Consider the following 22,184-nt stretch of genomic DNA (forward strand, 5'->3'; position numbering starts at 1 on the left):
AGTGTAGATACTCACGCCTCAAGCTGCTGGACCTTCTCTTCTAAGAGAGCAACCAACTTACACGCTGCACCCAACTTACACTAGCTACACACATCTTCCAGCAAAAAAACAAACATCGCACAGCTATTGCAAGTAACTGCACCAACTCCCCCGCCAGCCATATTTACCTGTTAAATTGTGCAGAGCATCCTGTAAGAATTTCTCAACCCCCAAAGTTCTCCCTTTATCTACGTAGACAAGTCCCTGTTTACCGCACTCCAAGAACCAGATCCAGTGACTGAACCCCTGGTCCCTTGCTAGGACTCCAAGGTACCTTCTATTATCCCTCAAAAGGTATGTCCTTATTGAGTAAAAACAATTGCTGCTTCCAGAGAGTGAGTAATAGAACTAATAGAAAACCCCACCTCTCAATTAGCCCCGCCTCTCAGCAAGCACACGGCCTAATACTCCTCTTTTCTGCTGCTACTCCTTCCGCTGCTTTCAGAGAATTTTGAGAAATTGCTGGCATTATGGGTGACTTCTGTGGAAGTGGGGTTTTACCATAGAGTTTCTGAGGATGCCTAAAGTGACATGGCATCACTTCCGGTTTTCCCTGGAAATGATGTCATGATGTGTGCAAGGCTGGCACCTCCTCCCACCATCTCCTAAAGCAACAGCCATTGGCTGGCAATCCTAATGTCAAGTCAAGTAAGCCTTTATTGGCATCAGAAAAAAGAATGAAATAAAAGGGTTGCATATTAGAAAGGCTGGGAATCCTAATAAATTGTCTAGTAAACAATAGAGTTGGACTGAAAAGTTAAAAAGGGGGGAAATACATTGTGAAGTTGAAGGGTAGCTCTTAGCAGGTCAAAGGGCACAGAACTATAAGGAATTGTGCCTGACCTGGACCAGACTTTTTGTCTTCTGTTTCCCTTGCATATGTAGTTTTTTTAAAAAAAGTTTCCCTCCCCACTTCTACACTAGGCAGGCTTTTGTTGACTTTAAAAAAAAATCCAAGTCCTCTTTCATTTCAACCATTTGAAAATAACTTTTATCCATAATTTTTATCAATTGAAATGTGTATAGATGAAATGCAGGATATGCCTGAAGAGGGAAAGCACATCATTTCATAAGAAGGGAAACTGTTGTTGGCGAACATCTTGATAGCTGCACACTATTTCAGCTGTGTTTTCTGCCTCCTTCCTGCCTACAGAGATAAAGTCTGGGTATAGCTAGCAGCATAAGCCCATGGTTGCAAGATGAAAGGCAAAAGCCTATGAGCTATATGTGTTGCCTCAGCCCTGGTCAAAAAGAACAGGTCCCACTGGACTTATGGTTGAAAGCAATAGAGAAGCCAACATGCTGCTGATCCTTCCATAAACTCAGCCCTCTGAGAATGTTTCCCAGCAAATAAATAGCAGAGGTTTCTTTTTACTATTGCTAACAGTTTGTTGTTTAATATCTATTTACAGATATGTGATTTGCAGTATAAAACCTACAGTAGTGTAGGCACTGTGTCATTTATGTACTTACTGCTCGCTTGGAACAGAGGAATTTCTGGACATAGTCTTTGGTGACAGGTCATAGTCACTGTCTGATCGATAGAGGAATGACTCCCGGCGCTGGCTGTGTCCTGGGAAAGTGGTATGGAGCACAAGTCCTGAAGAGGAGCCAGCTTGAGGGTCCAGTGGGCTGCGACCTGGAGATGGGCCATTTTCCACATCGAAGCTGTAAGCAAAGCACAGAACAGAGCATATTAAACCTCGATAATAACTTTGTTAATGTTTATGAACACAAAGCAGCGTCATTCACTTCACAATTTCACAAACAAACTATTGCCAATGGAAAAAGTAGAGGCAGAATAGCTCTGCCTTCTGGCCCATCAAAACATTTTTTCTTTAAGAGGGCTGCAACTTCATTCTCAAAACATTCATGGTTTTATTCTAATTTAGATTTTGCTTTGTTAATAGCAGGTTCCGTAGCATTTCGACCAGTATACCTCCCAGAGGTAAAGAACATTTGACTTTTTTCAATGCCATTATGGCTCCTCCCCCAAAGCAACAGCCTCCTTCTGGGTCCCTCAGTTGAGGGTCCAAGACCTCTCAAAGTCCAGCATTCATAGAACCACTGATACTTCCCATTCATTCTAGTAGGTATACTCTGTATCACATAAATATGTTTAGTAGATTGTATAGTCTTCTGCCACAGAACAAAGCCAGACCTTCTTTGTTGTAGACTGCTCCTCCTGGATCTTAGTGCCTACCTAGCCCTAACCCCCCCACCCCCCGGCTCCCAAATCCATCTGAAAGTAAAAATACATTTTGGCATAAATGCTCTTGTATCAAAATTCCATGGTCAATATTACACAAAACAATGATTTTGACCAAGGCAGTGCATAAAAATGAATGATTATTCTCATACTTGTTCAGTACTATATTCTAATGCAGAAGCAATGCAATTTTCTCCACTGCTGCACCTCAACTGACCGAACTAACATCTTTATGTGGAACAGAGTATAATATGTTCACTACATTTTGTTATATTTCAGCCTCAAAGATAATCGCCTGCCACAGTTAACAATAAATAATGAATTTAAATAGCAAAAAAGAAAAAAAGGAACAAACCCTGACAAAAGGAACAATCCCCTTCGGGGATGGGGCGGTATAAAAATAAAATAAATAAATAAATAAATAAACCAAATAGCCTATATAATCAACAAAGTTCCAACACCAGTGTAAATGCTGTATGTTACTTTAAAAAGACAGCTGTTTCTGTGATTTTTGAACCAGTAAGAAACTTGAAACTAAATATAAATTTGCTATTTCTTAAGTATAGAGAATTGTAACATATTCTTTATGAGGTTGCCCTTGAAGACAATTTAACTGGTATAAAATGCTGCAGCCCACTTACTGGTTTGGGCCAGCCTCTCTGTACATTTTTACACCTACTTTGAGATCTTTGTATTGATGGCTGGTTTGTTTCTGAGTTTAATTTAAGGTGATGGCTGTTTCCTTCAAAACCCAGACAAGATGGAGGTAATTCTGGTTGGGAAGGCTCATATTCCCAAGGGACTGAACCCATGTGTCCTAGATGGAGTAATGTTGCTTTTTTTTAGAGCAAGTTAAGGGCTTAGGGATGGCTTATGGGCATTACCTTGCTGTCTGAAAAGCAGGTTGGCATAATAGTCAGGAGCACCTTCTATAAACTTTATCTGGTCTGCCTATTTTTCATTAGCTAGACTCTGTTGATCTGCCCACACTGGATTCTTGCTTCTGTAACCTCACAGTTGACTTCAACCTGCTCTATGGGCGAATCCCCACTGAAAATGAAATATAACCAGGTTTCAAAAGAAACAGAACCTTTTCATCCAGGTTTCGTCAAGGTTTCTCCCTCCACACAGCAGCGTGCATCTAGTGAAGACCTGGACATCTATCACGGATTCAAACAATGTTACACTCCCCACGCACATGCGTTCTGCTCGGTGGGTCTGTTCTGATTGGCTGTTGTGTTGTGTTGGGGCGGGAACTTTTTTAAAAAAAAAATTGGCATGAAGCCACATAGTTCCGTAAGCATGTAGATGCATACGTACGATGTCCCCACCTATGCCCCTTTCTTCTGATTGGCTATCGTGTTGTGCCGGGAACCATATTCCACCCTCATCTTGTTTTCAGCTCACATCCTTGCTATTGCTTGGTTTTGACATTCGTGACTGTGTGGTTTTGCCATTTTAAATCTGGGTGGGTGGCCCAGACAGGCACTGCTGAGCCCTGCCCCGGCTTCCCTGCAGGCTGTTTCCTGCCCTCCCCAGCCTCTCTGCAGGTCAGCTTCTGCCCTCCCCTGGCTTTGCAAGAGCCAGCCTGCAGGGAGGCCGGGGGTGGGGCTCAGTGGCAGGTGCCATGGTGGCCAGTTGGCCCAGGAGCCTCACCACTAAGCCCTGCCCCCCTGGCCTCCCTGCTGGCTCCCATAAGTGGAGCACAGGGGGAGCACAGGAAGCCGGGTGGAGGGGGTGCGGGGGTCATTTAGGCCCGGCATGCCACTGGTGGCAGCCCCCTATTGTCAGGGAATAGCCTCTGAAAATGTAAGCTGCCCATTTCAAAACATCTGCATTGGCTTCCAGTCAATTTTCCTGAGGTCAATTTTCCTGAGGTCAATTCAAAATGCAAGTTGTGACCTATAAAGACTTTCATTTATTTTGATTAGGTATAAAGGTGTGAAGCTAAACAATAGTATTCAGTGTTGAATACAACCCTAGTGTCAGACTCTCATGGTGAGGGCTCAAGAATAATCAGAAAACAGTGAGGCAAGAAGTGCACACACCTCTCATCTTAACTTTTGATACCTGAGTGGGCAACTGGCGGGGGGGGGGGGGGGGGGAGGCTTGCGATCAAGGGACAATGGCGGCAAAGCTGCCCGTTTCACTTTCATACATTTTCCCACATTGCTTCTTTAAGCAATATTTATTACATTTTCCCCTTCATCGTTTACAATTTGGTTCTTTTCTTCAAATGTATTTTTCAGTCAGTGATTGGGAGAAATATATTTCCTCATACATTTCCCAAAACTGAATAAAATGGAAGATCATTCCATAGTTTCCATTACACAACAACTTTCAAAAGGATTTTTATTGTCTGGTTGTTGAAGCTTGAGGTTAGTCACTTGGGCCATTTTAGAAAGAAACACCATTCATAAATTACCTAAATAAGCAGGTTGTCCTCACTTAGCTGGGCTGTTGGAATTATTCTGTCTGATAAAAATACCATGTCTAAGCATAACTAAGTGAAATAAGGTATTTACTCTAGAATTCTTGCCTCTTAAATCTGAATAAATCTTTGCATACTACCTAGCAAAACAAATCATAATTGTATGTATTCCACATAAAACCAATCACCTGCCACATCAAAACTTTTTTATTTTGGCTACTAACAGAGTCTGCAAATAAGGAGAATAGTTTACAGTTTAAATTGCATAGTTTTTACTACCTGGAATAAACGTTCAGCATTAACTTGAAGTGCAGTGGCAGGCAGTTGTGAATAGATATCCATTCTATGAATCATAACTGTAGGCAAAGCTGCTATTTGTTTGGTTGGCGAAGCTTATCTCTAGTCATCAATACATTAATGTTTCTCCCTCAAGGCATTCAATAGCTCCCTGGGACCATTTCAGGTCAGGGAAGTGGTGCGTGTGATTTCTGAGCTCATGCTTAGCTAAGGCATTAAAACTAATCTGAATATTTTTCATATGTATCTCAGTTTATGTACTAAAAATGATTAATCTTTAAGGCATAATCTTTCCCTGCCTCTACAGAGTGCCTGTTTAAGGTAGAATTGCAATACAGTTGATTCTCGTCTCCCCCCGCCCCACATCATTTGTGCACAGTCTTGACACAAAGCCATTACAGGAGGTGGAACATCTATACAGGAGATGGAACATCTAGAGGAACTATTCCTCTATTCCCATATAACCTCCACATTCAATTTATTCTAAAAACACTTCAGTGCAGAGTTTGGAATTTGATTTAATTTAACCTAAATTTCATAGAAGCATCAATTATGTGCATGGTGATAGATCCTGCAATAGTTGTTGTCATTGATGGTGATGAGATCTTGAATTCATTCATGTATGAATTACTGATGGAACATTAATAGAATCAAGTGGAATTTTTGCTGTTTTAAAGGTTAAGGCAGAGTGCCATTGTAAGGGAGAAAATTAGCTCCATTCTGACAAATGGCCTTTTCAAATATCCTAAAGACCTTTTATTTTAAAAGAAGTAGACACTAGACATGTAATTCAGCAGTGTGCATGAATCATCAGCCAAACATCAGCTGGGCAGAGCATGTTCTAATGATTTGCAAATGCCAACAGTTACAAAATTAGTAGATAAGAAACGCTGTAGATCAAAAAAGACTCAATTCACATGGCAACGCATCTTCAATGAATAAGGACAGACAGGGCAAAGCAATCAGGAACCCATTTCTATAAAAGCATGCAGCTGCTGGTGGTAAGATGGCCATAGCTCTGAACAGGCAAATGAGGCTACAGTGTGAAGGAGACAGTATAAAGATCCTGTTAGGATTTGCAAGTGTCTGTCACAATCCTGACAACAAGGGATTAACTGTGTGCATGTTAATTAGCTAGTGAGGTCAGTGTCTTACTATTTATTTATTTATTTATTTATTTATTTATTTATTTAATTTATTTATCGGTCTTATAGACCGCCCAACCCCCGAAGGGCTCTGGGCGGTGAACAACATAAAATAACAATTGCATAATGGACTGTAAATAATTTAAGTTAAAATGCAGCAATTAATAAACGACTAACAACAGTGCCCGCAAAAATTCCTGTTAGACTCTCCCAGAAGGGGAGAAAAAGAAGTGGAGCCCACATAGATGGTAATGGGCCCAAAATATAGGAGGGGGCGGGGCACGCATATCAGCGGGTGGACACGCCAAAGGCACGGTGGAACAACGCTGTCTTGCAGGCCCTGTGGAACTCACTCAAAATCCCTACTTTCTCAGGGCCCGGACAGCCCTGGAGTGAAGAAGTGTTCCCACCAGGCAGGGGCTCAAGAGGCTGTAAAAGTCTAATGGCAACCGGCAGTAGAGGCCAACCGCATCATTGAGGGGCCAGGGACTACCAACAAATTGAAGCACTCTGCTAAACGCGCCCAGAGGCCTAGTAGGGGAACATATGGGGTAATGCGGTCCCGAAGGTATGAGGGTCCCAGGCGGCGTAAAAGGCCTTAAAGGTAAGAATACCCATACCTTTGAAGATGATCTGGAGATTCAACCGGGGAGACCAATGCAGAAGCGACGCGAGTATTCTGGTTGAATATGGTCATCATGTAAGAGCGCACGCCACGTGGAGCAGCCGGGTCAGCCACATTTTGGACCAGTTGTAATCCATGTCGGATCCAACCAGCATGAGGTAAGGCCTATAGCGTAGAGCGAAGCTGGTTACAATAGTCCAGCCTGGAGGTGACCGTTGCATGGGATCAACACCGTGGGCCAGGTCTTGCATGGGAGAGGGAGAGGGAACCAGCCGCCGGGCCTGCCGAAGATGAAAAAACGCTAACCCAGGTTATATGTGGAGCCACCTGGGTCCTCCATTGAAAGAGAGCGAATCCAGGTGGACCCCCCAGGCTGCGGACGACTGAGGGGCTGGCGCCAATGAGGCCCCCCACTCCCACACCAGCTGACTGGAAGCTCCCACCCTCCCACTATAGCCAAGGTCAGGAGGAGCTCTCCGTCTTTGATGGATTAAGTTTTAACCTGCTCTGTTGCAAGCCAACCCAGCAACCGCCTCCAAACGAGGTGCTGGAGAGCTGCAGGGCGATGACAGCTCCCCCCTCCATCAACAGAATGAGCTGAGTATCATCAGCGGTACTGATGACAAATCAGCCCAAAGCTCCGTACCAAGCTGAGCAAGGGGTGCGCATGTAGATATTAAATAACAGGCCGGGGACAGTGGCTCCTGAGGCACCCCACAGTAATGAAGTGGGCACTTGCTGGGAGGCTTGGTCCCCACACCACACTTCTGCTGAGCTCCGATCCCGAGGAGGAACGAGGGCAATCCATTGAAGTACAATGCCCTGTATGCCCCAGAAGCGGCCAGGCGTGGGTCAAAAGATCGTGGATCGACCATATCAAACGCTTGCTTCGCGGTTAGCTCTAACAATAAGCCAACAGTGCCGATCCGCCTACCCCAGTCCAGAGGCTGCATCAATGGGGCCCCATGCGATCTGTGACGGCGACGAGAATGGTCTCCGTGGCCCCATGCCCAGCATGGAAGCGCGGGGACTGGAAGGGGATCCGAACTTGCTGATCGTCATCCAGGAAACCCTGAAGCTGCTCCAACACCACTCTCTCAATTACCTTCCCAGAAACGAAAGATTCGGGAGACGGGGCGGTGGTGTGGCCAGATCGCCAGGATCTAAGGATGGGTCTTTTCAAGAGTGGGCGGACCATCTGCCTCCTTCCAACCCACCCGGAAAGACTCCTTGCTCAAGGGAGCCATTGATGATCTTCAGTAGCTCCTCCCAGCAAAGCTTAACAAGCCAGGAGGACCGCACGGAACCAGAAGGTGACAGGTGAAGTAGTGTCCTGCCAACAGCAGCCAAGGCCCTCGTCAGCAGCTGACTTCGGAGAGCAGGAAAAAAAAACTGGGCAAAACATAGGCCTCGACAGACGGCAGCAGGGAGCCTCCAGTTCACTAATTGTAGATAAAGAGTGGGGGAAGCGTCCTTGCGGAGTTTCTTCTTACGATTTTATGCTGCAAAAAAAAGCTCATAAATGCCTCACAGCTAATAGAGTCGTAATTTGCAGAAGAACCCTCTCCGACAAGGAGGTCCAAGCGACTGAATCACACAGAACAATTGTGCCGGGCGCAGGAGCTAAGGCAGATCGCGAGAGAGGAGGAGAAGAAAGCCCTCTTCGCCTCTTCGCCGTGCAGCCATCTCATAAAAGAGAAAGCTTTCATAAAGCGTCCTATAAGATGCTCGCCACTTCAAGGTCATGGGATTTCCTCTGCGCTTTCGCCTCCAGACATCCTGAGTGCCCCATATTCATGCTGTGCGTGGAGCTCCACCAGTATACCAGCGAGGCCCGCCGAGGAATGGGCCAGAGGACTTGCCGGGGGGCAACAGCTTTGATGGCATCGGAGAGCCGGGAATTCCAATCCTCCCACCTGCTCATCGAAAGTGTGCTGGCAGGCGTTCAGGATCCCGCTATATGAGCATTCAGGAAACCAATTGGATCCATAAGTCTCCGCGGGCGGGCATAAATTCCAGCCCGGGTAAGCCTGTAGACAGAGGTTGGCGAGCAGGTCCCACCTACTGGGACAACTTTCGAAGGGCAAAATGAATTGGTCGACCATGGCACTCTATCAATAGAGGATACGACCAGATCAATGCCCGATCCGAAGACCAAATCCAGCGTGTAGACCGAAGGCCTCATGAAGTGGGGCCAGAATTTACCCTAAGAAGGAGAGGCCCTAGAAAGCGTGCGCATGCATGGATGACACTAGAGTCCCACAGCAGCTTGGCACAGAGGAGGCGGTATCGACATAGACGTTTGAAGTCACCCAAGACAATAAGTCGAGGGAACCGCTAGCGCCCAGTCAGCTACCACCTCCAGCAAGCCAGGTGGCAGGCGACGTCCCCCAGGAATGCGCTGGGCAAACGCCCGGGTACACCAAGAGGGATAGCCAACCTCTCCAAGGCCAACCACTCTAGGCCCGACTTATACTCCATGCTGGTGATCTCCACGGGACAGGGACAGCCCCTGAAGGGGATAGAGTCACAGAATGAACATTGCCCACGCTGGCCCTGGCCTGGTTACCGAGCCCGGTGGAGAACATACGCGAAACCTGGTGGCCTTGACTTAGCCCAAAGTCGTGCACAGTCTCACCGTCATGCACCTTTCCAGGTTTCGGTGATTGCAGGCCAGGAGTCCATCTGTTGATCTCCAAGATAATCATGGAGAAACTACGGGTCTTATTATTGATGGACCCTGGCATTAAAAGCAACACCATTAGGGAGCCGAAGCGCCAGGGTATTTCCTCTAGAACCCAACCACTCTCATTCCTGCCGGAGATGGAGATCTGAGGAGGTCCAGAAGGCGGAATATGAGCATAACTCGTGAGTCTCGTCCGTCTTCTATCATAAAGCCGCCACCTACCGTCATAATTACCCCGTCCCATTAACACTGGAATCCCTGGCCCCATGGATGGTGCCCCCATCCCTCTATCTCCCCACTATCAGATCGCTCAGGTCTCCACAACACGTGGGCCCAGGCTAGCCACTAACTCCACTAAAAATATTAACAATAGGCAGACTGGACTAATCCAGCTGCATCTGATCTAATCTAAGCTAGTACAAAACTAATCAAAGACTAAAACAAACAATACTGACCAGACCAGACTAACATCTTGTAATAACCCCCCTAACTCTAATCTATCGCAGCTAATGGTTAAACATAAAAGGTGCCAAAAGCCAAGCATTTAACAGTATCAAGAGAAGTAGTGGAGGCTGAGGTGATGGAAACTGAAGTGATGAAAACTGAGGAGGGCACCAGCTAACAGCAGAGGGAGCCACTGCCACCAGCTCCCTGTAGGGATCACTCTTTGCTGTGTTCTTCAAGGGACATAACAATGGGAACAGTCCACAGGTGGCGAGCGTGGGGCCCACACCACCCAAGCAAGCCTCCTGCGTGTTGATTCCAATATGTTCCTCAAGCCGCGACCTGTATGGCCCTCTCACAGTCAACCTGTCGCGGTCAAATACAGCCACTGTCCTATTAAACACAGCAGATCGACTTGCTTCGGGCTGTATCATTTGTCCCGTAGCCAGCCACCGCTCCTCGCATAGTTCTATATAATCAAGCTCCAGTCCTGCTTCCCACACCCGCTGTTCCACCAAAGTCCGGTCCCACATAGAGGGAGAGGGAGGGGGGGCCGCCAGGCAAAGAGACCAGGGAGGCTGCTGCCACCAGTCTCCCTCTCATAGATCGTCAATGCTGGCCCAGATCAACAGCTTTAGATCCTGCCAACAGCGTTTAGGAAGGCAGGGAAAAGGGGTTATCCCTTCCTACTCGCCCCCCACACAGCACCCCAGGAGGTCCCTGCCACCGATCTCCTCCGATGACGTCTCTGCTTCTGGACGGGCGTCCCCTGTCCTAATGGATGCCCCGTCAGCACTTCAACATAAAGGAGGTCCCTGCCACCGACCTCCTCCAATGACGTCTGGTGGCGTTTCAGCTTCAGAATAGATGTCCCCCGTTGGGATAGATATCTCTTTGTCCCAGCGTCACAAGGAGGCCCCTGCCACCGGCCTCCTTCAGTGACGTCACAGTGTCTGGACCAGAAGCGTACCAGGGGCAAATGGAGCCCGGAGACAAATTGTCTCCAGGACACCCCCAGGCTCTCCCCCCACTACCCTAGCTCCACTTCTGATGCCCCCAAGCTCCACCCCCACTGCCCTCAACCCTGCCCATGTCACCATGGACATGGGCAAGGTCTAGGGTGCCCACCTCCCCCCTGCAGTCTCTTCTAAAGAGAGGGGGAGTCCAGGGTGGGGTTGAGGGCGCTTGGAGGCAGCAGGAAGTCCTGCTGCCTCATCGTTTTTTGCGTGCCTCGGATGGGGTCGAGGCACGCAAAAACAAGAAGACAGCAGGACTTCCTGGTCACGGGGGGGACCGATTTTGAGCCCCCCCATGTGACCAGAAGAGTGGCGCCCGGGGACAAGGGGTACCCCTTGTCCCTAGGCAGATACGCCACTGGTCTGGACCAGGGGTAGGGAACCTTTAACACTCAAAGAGCCATTTGGACCCGTTTTCCAAGGGAAAAGAAAACACTTGGAGCCGCAAATAATTTTTGACATTTAAAATAAAGATGACACTGTATATATTGGTTTTTTTTACCTTTTACTCCGCTCATTCTGAGAAGCGCATGGATGCATCCGCCCTGCTGCCTGCCTGCAGGGTGGGCAAGGATGGGGCCAGCAGCTCGGCCTCGCCGGCCGCTGGGAAAGCGCCTGCCCTGCTCCAACGGGGCAGGAGAGAGGGGAAGCCCGCAGCATGGCTCAGCTGGCCGCGGGCAGTTGGTGCATCCGCCCTGCTGCCTGCAGGGTGGGCAAGGATGAAGCCGGCGGCTCGGCCTTGCCGGCCGCCGGGAAAGTGCCCCTCCCCGCTCCAACGGGGCAGGCGAGAGGGCAAGCCCGTGGTGTGGCTTCGCCAGCTGCCGGGAAAGCGCCCGCCCCGCTCGAACGGGGCGGGCGAGAGGGGAAGCCCGCGGCGCGGCGCGGCGCGGCCCAGCCAGCCGTCGGCAATTGGTGCGCCTGCCCTGCTTCCTGCAGGGAGGGCAAGGATGAAGCCAGCGGCTCGGCCTCGCCGGCCGCCGGGAAAGCGCCTGCCCCGCTCCAATGGGGTGGGTGAGAGGGAAAGCGCAGCCCAGCTGGCCGTGGGCAGTTGGTGCGCCTGCCCTGCTGCCTGCAGGGTGGGCATGGATGGGGCCGGTGGCTCGGCTCGTGGAGCCGCAGTGCAAGGACAGAAGAGCCACATGCGGCTCTCGAGCCGCAGGTTCCCTACCCCTGGTCTGGACGAACAGCCAGGAGCCAAGGGAGAGCAACAAACAGCTATCAGTTCATTGATTAGTCATTGGTAAGTTAATCCGACATTGCTTATGTGAGGCAGAGCACATAGGTCAGAGGCTATAAAGTTAACTATGTTTCTTTGTCTCACACACACTCTCTCACACTGAGTACAATGCTCACACACAAGGTTTTTCTTTGTACCTGTAAGATGGATTCACCTTAAGAGGTGAATGCCTAGGCCACATGTGGGCTCACATGTGCCTAAGTTCTGCAACTAAGTTTGTACTAGAATAGTAAGGATTTGTTATGTTTATTCCATGTATACCCTACCCTGATTTAGTTAAGTAAAGTTTCATTTTTATCACAGCAAAAGTCTCCTGGTCTTTCCTCTCACTCTGCTTATTACCCAAATAGGGAAACAATTCCCCAACAGATACCATTGAATCACCTTCTGCTGTTTATCTTGAATTCATGATTTTCACATGTGCATAGACAGACATGCCTCTTGTCAGCTACTAATAGAACTAATTAGTAAATGTTTAATTTGCATCAGGGCTGAACAGGGATCAGGGTTCAAGAGGGATGAGTATTATTGCTGAAGTAAAAAGAGTATAGTAGAGCATTACATAGAGTAATTATTCCCAGACCCCACACATCTGGGATTTGGAAAAGAGATTCCAAATCAGAAGATAAGGAGCCTGAGCCCACCTGTTCATCTAGAAATTACACTTTATCCTTTCGTATATTAAATCTACAGAATAGATTTTCAGTACTATTGTAAATTACAACTACTTAAGTTTGGTGAAGCAAAGAGGAGTCCTTCTTAACTGGAAGTGAAAAATGATAACACTGAAATAAATTTTGCTTTCTCCATATGTGATGATGTCTGTTTATTTAGCATTTTATGAAATACTTAATTCAGAAACCAGGGTAAACTTGTCACTTTTTTTCTGAGTCAGCCATCAGTAGATACCTGAATCACAAAAAGTGTTCCCAAGTTATTGGCCAATATTTTCTCAACACTATCATATACAATCTTCACCAGATTCTCAAGGGTTAAAATAAACTATACCATTTATTCCCAGCACTGACAAATCTGAACTTATTGGTTTGTTTATTTTTGTGAGAGGTGCAAATGTATGGAAGAATTTCTGTGTGATTTATTTTATTTGAATTAAGGTAAGTCTTCTTCGTACATCTCAGGATGGCTGGAATAATTCTAGATCACCAGCAAAATCCAGTATGTGTAATGGTTCTAGTAATGTTACATTTACAGGATGGGGCTTATGATGAACTGTGAGGGGAAGAACAAGTTATAAATCCCCCCCCCCCAAAAAAAACCCCTGTTTCCTCCAAGATTAAACTCTGAGGGACTAGAAATGGCTGATTTGTTCTAACTTTTCATTTTCCCTTTAACTGAAGCTCAAATTATCTCAGTCGTCCATTCTCTACTAGAGTGTATTTGGTTCTTACAAGGTTTTGATTTTTGGAGGAGGGGAGTATATTGTGGTGGCAATCAATTCACAAATCCACATTTTATGCATACCTACTTTTGCTGCTTTGGTTCTCACAACAGGGACAGCTACTTCACCATAAGATACAGTGAACAACTCCAAAAGCTTTAATTTTAAACAATAAATTAGTAGCAGCTGAAGCTTTAAATCAGCCTTTGCTTTACACTGCTGGTGTAAGAAGCATAGGCTTCTCCTGGCAGGAACTGGGACACTTATGCCAGGGAAAGGTGATCCACTGCTGTGCAGGTGCTTTCCATGGCACTACCTTCCCATGGCACTGGAGCGTGGTGCTGGATGCCATGCCTGTGTCACGGGGCCATTGCTGTTGGCATAGCAAAGGTGGGCAGGGGCAGGGCTGGGGGAGCAGATGACTTTAGTTGGCTTCCTTCCAGCCAGTCACAGTGTTATGCCAGTGGCTGGGAGTTCCAACTTACAGGACCTCTGCTGACGACATAAGGAGGTTGTGGGACAATAGTGCTTCTTGGTGGTGGTGCCACGGGAAGCTCTTTTGGGAGTGCGGGTTGCGTGGCCAGCCACCCAGCCTATGGATAGGCCTGAAAGTTGTGTACAGGATTAAAGCCTAAGGACCAATGTTCTAGAATCACAAAACAATAAAGCTGATTTGTCAACAGCTATTAAATCACGTTTTCAAAATAACACTGTCAAAAAAGGTGCTCTCACTTTTTGATCATTTTAGTTGCCTTTCTATTCTTATTTCAACTCTATGATATTCTTACTGTAATTGGACACCAAATATAAATGTGATAATAGCACAGATTTATATAATAGTATTTCACTTGTTCTTTTCTACGGGGGTGGGGGGTGGGGGGTGGGGTGGGGATAGCCCTTAATGTTCGTGTAAGTCAATAGAGAAGGAACATTTGATAAGTTTAAGTTTTCTCAGCAGTTAAAGGATGCTTGAAGAATGTAATGTTAATGTATATTTAAAAAATTCTCTCAAATAATGTAGCTTGGTGTGTCACTGTATTCATACAGCCATCCCACTTATTCACAGATTATACATTACCTGCCAAGCTTGGCTGTGATCTGCCATCCTTTGCTCTCCCTTCAGCAACACATCACACTCTCACCACACTCACATTTGGCAGTGTTTACAAAATGTGCTGATCCCAAACATCGCTTTGATTTAATTACTATAATTCCAGTGTTTTGAGAACGTCAACTGTGTCTCATATCAGTCTTGTTGCTAGCCTGACAGAGATCAAGAAGCATATGATCTTAATTTGCTCAAAGACTGTGCTGGATATGTAAAATATGTTCTGTGAACCCTACAGAGAATATTTACACAGCTGCATAATCTTTAAACTCAGAAGAACTCCTAACTTTCCCCCAACACCTCTTGAGGAAATGGGTGGGAGCTGAATTTATTGAGATAGTAAACACGGGTGGACAAACTGAAACATCAAGCTAAAACAAACAAATTTGTAGGCAAGAGATGATTCACAGCTAAGATCTGTTTCCACGTATTCTGATATAAATGAGTTGATTCAGTTATATTTTTGATTACATTATCTTCAGAAACCCCAAGTCTTCCCCATCTGTTTATTGAATTTACAATACATATTAAAGTCAATACAACATTAAGTTTGTCTTTCAGAGAAGTGGCTTGGAATGGTATGCTGAAATAATGAAATACTTCCAGAATTCACATGGACACATGCCCCTCTGCTTGACATGTTGCTGGGGGATTCTAACAGGTGAGTCTGTTCGCTCACTCTCTGGAAAGAGAAGGATCTCAGATTGTACTGAACTTTGGTAAAAGCAGAAGCAGCTCACCCTTTTTTCTATACACACCACAACATTAACAGATAGGAGAAACCCCTCTCCCATTCTCTGTGTTTTCTCGGCACTTCTTCCAAAAGGAATGTGTCTGTTAAACTCTTTTCCCATACTTTAAACTCTAGCATGGACTTGCTGTGAAGGAGGTGTGCCTATGAACAATTAGTGAGTGACAGTGCAATTTGTGGCCAGTTGTCACTGGCAGGCCTAAATTTGTGACTATGTCTGTATCCCTGAAAGCAGTTTAGCATCACAGTTCTGATGGATATTTTCATTCAACTGCAAAACTTGCCTGTTTTTTCCAGTGTGCAAGAAGCCAGAACTGTTGCTGCACTCAGCCAGCAGCTTCAACCCTGTATAGAGCAGGCAAACACCTTTGTTCCTTTTGCCTACCCAGGGGCATATCTACAGAGAATTGCACCTGGGCCAAGCAGTACAATTGTGCCCCCCCTCAAAGAAATTGCACCTTTTCTCTGCATTTTGCAAAAGCAGATTGAGCCAAGCCAGGGAAACGTGGAGCAGACTGGGCTCTCTCCTGCTGCTTCTCTGGCACCTGGTGGTCACAGTTTGATGAAACCCCCTGAAAAATCTCTTTGCACTTGCTCTCTAAGGTGCAAGCAGGCAGGTTGTGGCTGCATCCTTCTGGCACATCGCTGGGAGGAGGGGAATCGAAAAGAAGAAAGTTGGCTGTGACTTCTTACTAGGAATAAGCAGCTCTGAGTAAGAGACAGCCAGGATAGACCAGTCGGGAGCCCAGCACTGGGGGAAAGCTAAGGAACATCGGGAAGGGAGAGGATGGAGTGGCAGCCTCGCTCTTGGGGGGAGGGGGCGGGCGGGGAAATGTGGCCCCCACATGACCCCTTGATGTGGCACCTGGGGCCTCCATCCTCCCCTGCTCCTATCCTTTGAGAGGGTGAGGTTGAGGAGAACTGGGGAGGGGGAGATGGCATTTTTTCAGACATGTTTTTTCCTTCTCAGTCTTCCTCTGCTAGTAAGGTGACATTTGGAAACCATTAAGTCACTACTTATTTAGACAATTTCTTAGCCTTTCTCCAAATAAGTTTTTGAGGCAGCTTCTAACCAATTTAAAACAACACAATAAAGCAAAAATTAAGCGACTAAAAATTAATATTAAAAATTAATTAGGAAGAACTTCCTGACCGTCAGGGCTGTTCGACAGTGAAATTCACTGCCTCGAAGAGTGGTGGAGTCTCCTTCTTTGGAGGTTTTTAAACAAAGGCTCAATCAGCATATGTCGGTAGTGCTTTGATTGTGTGTTCCTGCATTGCAGGGGGTTGGACTTGATGGCCCTTGTGGCAGTGGTGGGATTCAAATAATTTAACAACCGGTTCTGGAGGTGGGATTCAAATAATTTGACAATTAGTTGTTTACAAGCCCCATTTTAACAACCGGTTCTGCCGAAGTGGTGCGAACCTGCTGAATCCCACCACTGCCTTGTGGTCTCTTCCAACTCTATGATTCAATGATTCTAACACGAACAGTAGTACTTAGAAACAATGATATAAACAACTGACAACCAGCATGAAATAAAAATAGCAGCATGTAAACTAAAATGAAAATAGCAAATTATTAATCAAGAGATTTTTTTAAAAATGCCAACAGCATAAAAGCTACACGGTAGGCCAATGAGTTAAAATAAAGATGAATCAACAAGACAGCTAAAACCAACAATTAAGACAAGAAGCTCAACTAAAAGAAAAAGAGTTGGTTTTTAAAACTTATTTTTCTATCCTGTAAGGAGTCTAAAAAAAAGCTTACAATCACATTCCATTCCCCTTCCCACAACAGGCACCTTGTGAGGTAGGTGGAGCTGAGAGAGTTCAAAGAGTAATATGACTGGCCCAAGGTCACCCAGCAGGCTTCTTGTGGAAGAACAGAGAAAACAAACTCATTCACCAGATAAGAGTCTGCCACTCATGTGGAGGAGTGGAGAATCAAACCTGGTTCTTCAGATTAGAGTTCACAGCTCTTCACCACCACAACACACCAGCACAGGTAAATTAAAAGCACAGGCAAATTAAGTCATCTTTACCTGGTATTTAAAAGACAGTGTTGTAGTGATTGGGCCAACTTTCAGTTGGAAGGTATTCCAGAAATGAAGAGTAACTACTCCCCAAATCCCCATTGTTCGATGCCACCCACCTCAACTTCATAGTTAGGGCACACAGAGGATGGCTTGGGATTAAAATCACAGTTGGTGGCTGGGATGACCTAGCCTAGAACATATCACAGAGATGATATGTGTATGTATTGTGTGTACATTCTGCAGGATTGTGTAACATCAGGAAAATCCAGGAAATTGAATTAAAAACACAGGGGAGATAGAAAAATCAGAAGCTGATGACTGAACAAAATTAATAACTCACAGGAAAGCAGTTCTGTCAGCTGGTCTACAGATGATGTTTATGGGAATATGACAGTTATAAATTTAATTTATTCTGCAAACTGAAAAAATAGTGAGAAAGAAAGTAGTAAAAATAACTTAAAATTGCCAGATTTACTGCTTCCCTGAATAGTGCAGACAACCCTACAATATTGGGAATGAACAAATTCATGGTCAGTCTACTGTTTACTAATAATAACATTATACACACAATTTTACGGGGAAGGGATAAAAATCTCACATCTTTCACTTCACTGATTTGGTCCCTGCACAGGCACAATCAATTTCCCTGAAGCATGACACTTCAATGGAAAAGTCATTGAGAAAAATATGCATGATGCCAAATGCCAATAAAATGTTCTCTCCCAGGGATTGGAGAAGAAAGCTCATATTTGTAGATGTATCATCACAGGAAAGAAGCCTCACAGCAGCGGCAATATTGTAATAATTTGTGGTGACAATCTGCTAGAACTTTGAAAAAAAATCTCCTTCCTTTGCGAAAAAGCTGACATCACACCTATTTTCAGAGGGGTATTCTGGTTGACATGGAAAATTGGGAAAGAAATTGTGATTCAAATATGGACTGTTCCAATAGTGTGATAACACCATATTAATTTTCAGGATGATTTGTGGTGTTCCTGGGGCTTTCCCTTGTATCTGAAAAAAATAATCCTATTTATTTCTGGATTAAAAGGCAACTTTTGCAGTGGTTTCAGGAGAAAATCCACGTGTGGGCAATCCCTCTATTATCACTAGGGAGAAGTGACATCATATGGAATGTAAGAACACTATTTGTCTAACTTCTCAACCGCACAAAGGCTTTCATGTCCAGAATCAACAGACTGTTGTGGGTTTTCTGGGCTGCATGACCATGGTCTGAAAGCTTTTGTTCCTAACATTTCACCAGCATTTATGACTGGCATCTTCAGGAAATTTCATGGTGTTTTTCTCCATGGCATAGCATGGAGTGATTGTGTGGTGGGGTAGATGGGCAGCAACGATGGGGCGGGGGGGGGGGGCGGACCAGTTGTTAAAAAATTAGAATCCCACCACTGGTTTAATATATTCCTTTATGAAATAGAAGTGATCTATTTTATGAATTTATTTGAAATATTTGTATGCTGCCTTTCCCCTAAAAAGTAAGCAAAACAAAAGAACATACAATGATATCCATAACAACAAAAACACAAGCAAAATCTTGGTAACCATGAAATACCACTTAATTCACCCGAACGAAACCAAAAGGTCACATTGTACTGTGCACACACGAACTCTCCAACCATGTACCTCATGCCATTTTGAACAAACCATCACCAATGTCAGTTCAATGAAATGAGACCTGGATAACATTATGAGGAAAAAAATGGAGTGTATTTCTGTATGGCAGACTGAGCTCCAACATCTGGCACCAGTTCCATACTATGAATCTTGATTCTAATAAGCTGCTGTCAAGAACACCACCTACTGGGGTGCTTTTTTAATATCACCTTTAAAAACATTCAGAAAGTCCTCACAATCTGAGTACCAAGGCTGTTGTCTTGTGGTATTGATGTTGATGCTGAACTATTTATATGCCATTAAAGGTATTCGATTTGAATTCCTTTTTTCCCCTCACAATGTAGGACATTAAGTGGACTATAATGTGTCCATGCATTTCCTGTTCACTATTGATATCTGAATTTTTCAACTGGTATTTCCTAAGAAATGTGGTACTTCCTGCCATTTTCCTCCCATCCTCATTTAGGTCCTCTGGTCATTTATCTCACCAAGTCTAATTAATTTATAAATGTTAATTCATTTATACTTTATAACCGAACACTATGTTCAATTGTTGGTGGTACAAGTTTCTGTTTCAGCTGTAACTACGGGCCTTTCCCCACTCACCATATGCTGCGGGGTAACCTCGTGAAAAGACCCGGGGATCCTCTGCGCTCCCCACTGCACCAGCGGCCACAGCGCAGCCGCCCCGAATCTGCTGCTCTCCCACCTCCTTAGTGCGCGCCAAATTAGCTCCTCTTAAAACAGCAACTTTTCTCAAAATGTTGTGCTTGCCGCAGGGTAGTGGGGAACTTTGGCATGTTTGCGCGAAGTTGATTCTGTGATGTGCAGCCTTCCGACCAATCAGGCAACAGGCTTCTCCATTTTTTAAGGAAGTTGAGACGTGTGCACAGGGCGACGTTCCAACATTGCTTTTACTGCTCGAGCTCCACAGCTTTGCACCAGCCATTCACAGCAGAGTGCCGCTGAGCACGCGGGCTTGGCTTTTAAAGTGAAAACTGGGTTGGGGGGAACATAGGCAGTGGAAAATGAAACGTTTTGATGACGTGTACACAAGTACACATGTCGATGATGTGTACATGTGTACACGTGCCAGCCAATCAAAATAGAGACCCACCCTCCACTGGCCGCAATTGCCGCGGCGGGACACGTGCTCTTGGGGAACGCTGCAATTCTGACCCCGCTTTATTTCGTGAATAGCAAAATGAAGTGGGGAACAATGTCTCCGTGCTCAAAAGCTGCGGAGTGCAACAAATGCAGGGTAGACGCCCTTTGGCAACCAAAAAGAGGTAAGTGGGGAAAGGCCCTACGAGAAACAAATATAACCCCCCTTACAAAGCAGAGGTACTATTTGTTTCCACATTTCTTCTATGTACTCTCTGCACAATAAGTTGTAGCAATGTCTTCATACATAAACAAGAAAAAAGAGATAAGAAAGACAAAAAAAGTAGCATGAGAGAAACACGGTCAAAATTTCACTGTGGATCTTGCCTTTCTTTTCCCTTCCAGTGTGGTGTAGTGGTTAAGAGCAGGTGGATTCTAATCTGGAGAATCAGGTTTGATTCCCCACTCCTCCACCTGAGTAACAGAGGGTTATCTGGTGAACCAGATGTGTTTCCGCACTTTTATATTCCTCCTGGGTGACCTTGGGCTAGTCACAGTTCTTTGGAACTCTCTCAGCCCCCCCCACCCCCTTGAGTCTCCCTACAAGAGAGAAAGGTGGGGTATAAATCCAAACTCCTCTTCCTACTCCTACTCCAGTGGATAGCATTTTTGGGTGAATCCCTAATGCAAACCCCTGCTTTGTTCCATGATGTTCCTGGGAGTCAGCTGTCCTTGGAGGGGGGGGATTATTTCTGGGGACACATCAGGCTGTAATAAATAGATGGGGTAGGACATTTCTTCTTTTACTACATAGAATATACTTGCCTATGCAACTTTGCTTTTTAGAGGGATGGACTTTGTATTTTAGAAACTGCTAGCAGAAGGAGACGAACAGTTCAAGAATAAATTGTGTAACAGGATAATTTGTTAAACCATACTGAAGCAATTTTTAATAAAACCAGCAAAAGCATTTGGAATGAAGGCAGGCATTTCCCTTCAACAGGCTACTTAAAGATGGAACAGTAGGTGGCGATGCAGCATCACTGATACTAAGCAACCACTGCAATGAAAACATAGCTGCGTTTTATTAATTTACAAAAATCTGTTTGAAAGAGATACTCAAGCACAATACACTGTCCAGAATAAATGTACTTTGATTAGTTCCAACATTAAGTATAAACAACTTTGGTGTGTGATTTTGGTTAAAAATATATCACTTTGGATTTTTTTATTTGTTTGTTTTAAACACCACTCTGTTTTCTAGGCTATTACATAAACCCATACATTCTTTTTGCTTAAGCTTTAAAAAACCAGACATTAGATATGCTGAAAGAAAATCTTCAGTTTTGAAACTGAAAATTGTTCAGTATCAAACTAATTTATAATGCTGCCTGCCATTAAAGTGCTGTGAGATTCTTGGCTGCAGAAAAAAGCAAAACCTAAACATATTTATTTGTCATTTAAACAGTGGTGGAAAATGCCATCAGGTCACAATGAACTTCTGCCAACCCAGAAGTTTTCAAGGCAAGAAACATTCAATGATGGTTTGCTATTGCCTGACTCTGATGCACAGCAACCCTGGCCTTCCTTGGTGGTCTCCCACCCTAGTACTAACCAGGGTCTACCCTGCTTGGTTTCTGAGATCTTATGAGATTAGGCTAACCAGGGCCATCCAAGTCAGACTGTTGTTTAAGTACTCTGGTATTTTTCTCTGAAGAACTCTGTTGGACAACTAAATGCTGTTTATTAAGCTTCTCACAATGATATTCAACTCCCATCCATTTTTTTGGCCAACTTTTAAGAGTCTAAATATCTGGGTGTTGGATTAACTTGCTATCAGTATAGAAGGCAAATTACTTCATTTTCCTGTTCCAGTCTTTACATTACTGAGTCAATTGGAAGCCAGCCTAGCAGCAAGCTGTATATAGACTCAGTCTTAAAGAGGAAATGAATAATATGACATGTAAAACTAAAGAAACCCAACATCTTACCATTATACACTACAAGAACCTTGCAGGA

At 45.0% G+C, this 22,184-nt stretch overlaps 1 protein-coding gene across 2 annotated transcripts in view; it reads right to left on the reverse strand.

Moving 5' to 3' along the window:
* PDE4B (phosphodiesterase 4B) overlaps positions 1–22,184 on the reverse strand; it is a 326,679-nt gene that overhangs the window by 62,390 nt on the left and 242,105 nt on the right. For both annotated transcript variants that reach the window (XM_048496092.1, XM_048496093.1), the window contains one exon: positions 1,513–1,707. In XM_048496092.1, coding sequence (XP_048352049.1) covers positions 1,513–1,707 — 195 coding nt within the window. The remainder of the gene's footprint in view (positions 1–1,512; positions 1,708–22,184) is intronic.

The sequence above is a fragment of the Sphaerodactylus townsendi genome, linkage group LG05 (assembly GCF_021028975.2).
Source record: "Sphaerodactylus townsendi isolate TG3544 linkage group LG05, MPM_Stown_v2.3, whole genome shotgun sequence".
In the NCBI taxonomy this organism is placed as follows: Eukaryota; Metazoa; Chordata; class Lepidosauria; order Squamata; family Sphaerodactylidae; genus Sphaerodactylus; species Sphaerodactylus townsendi.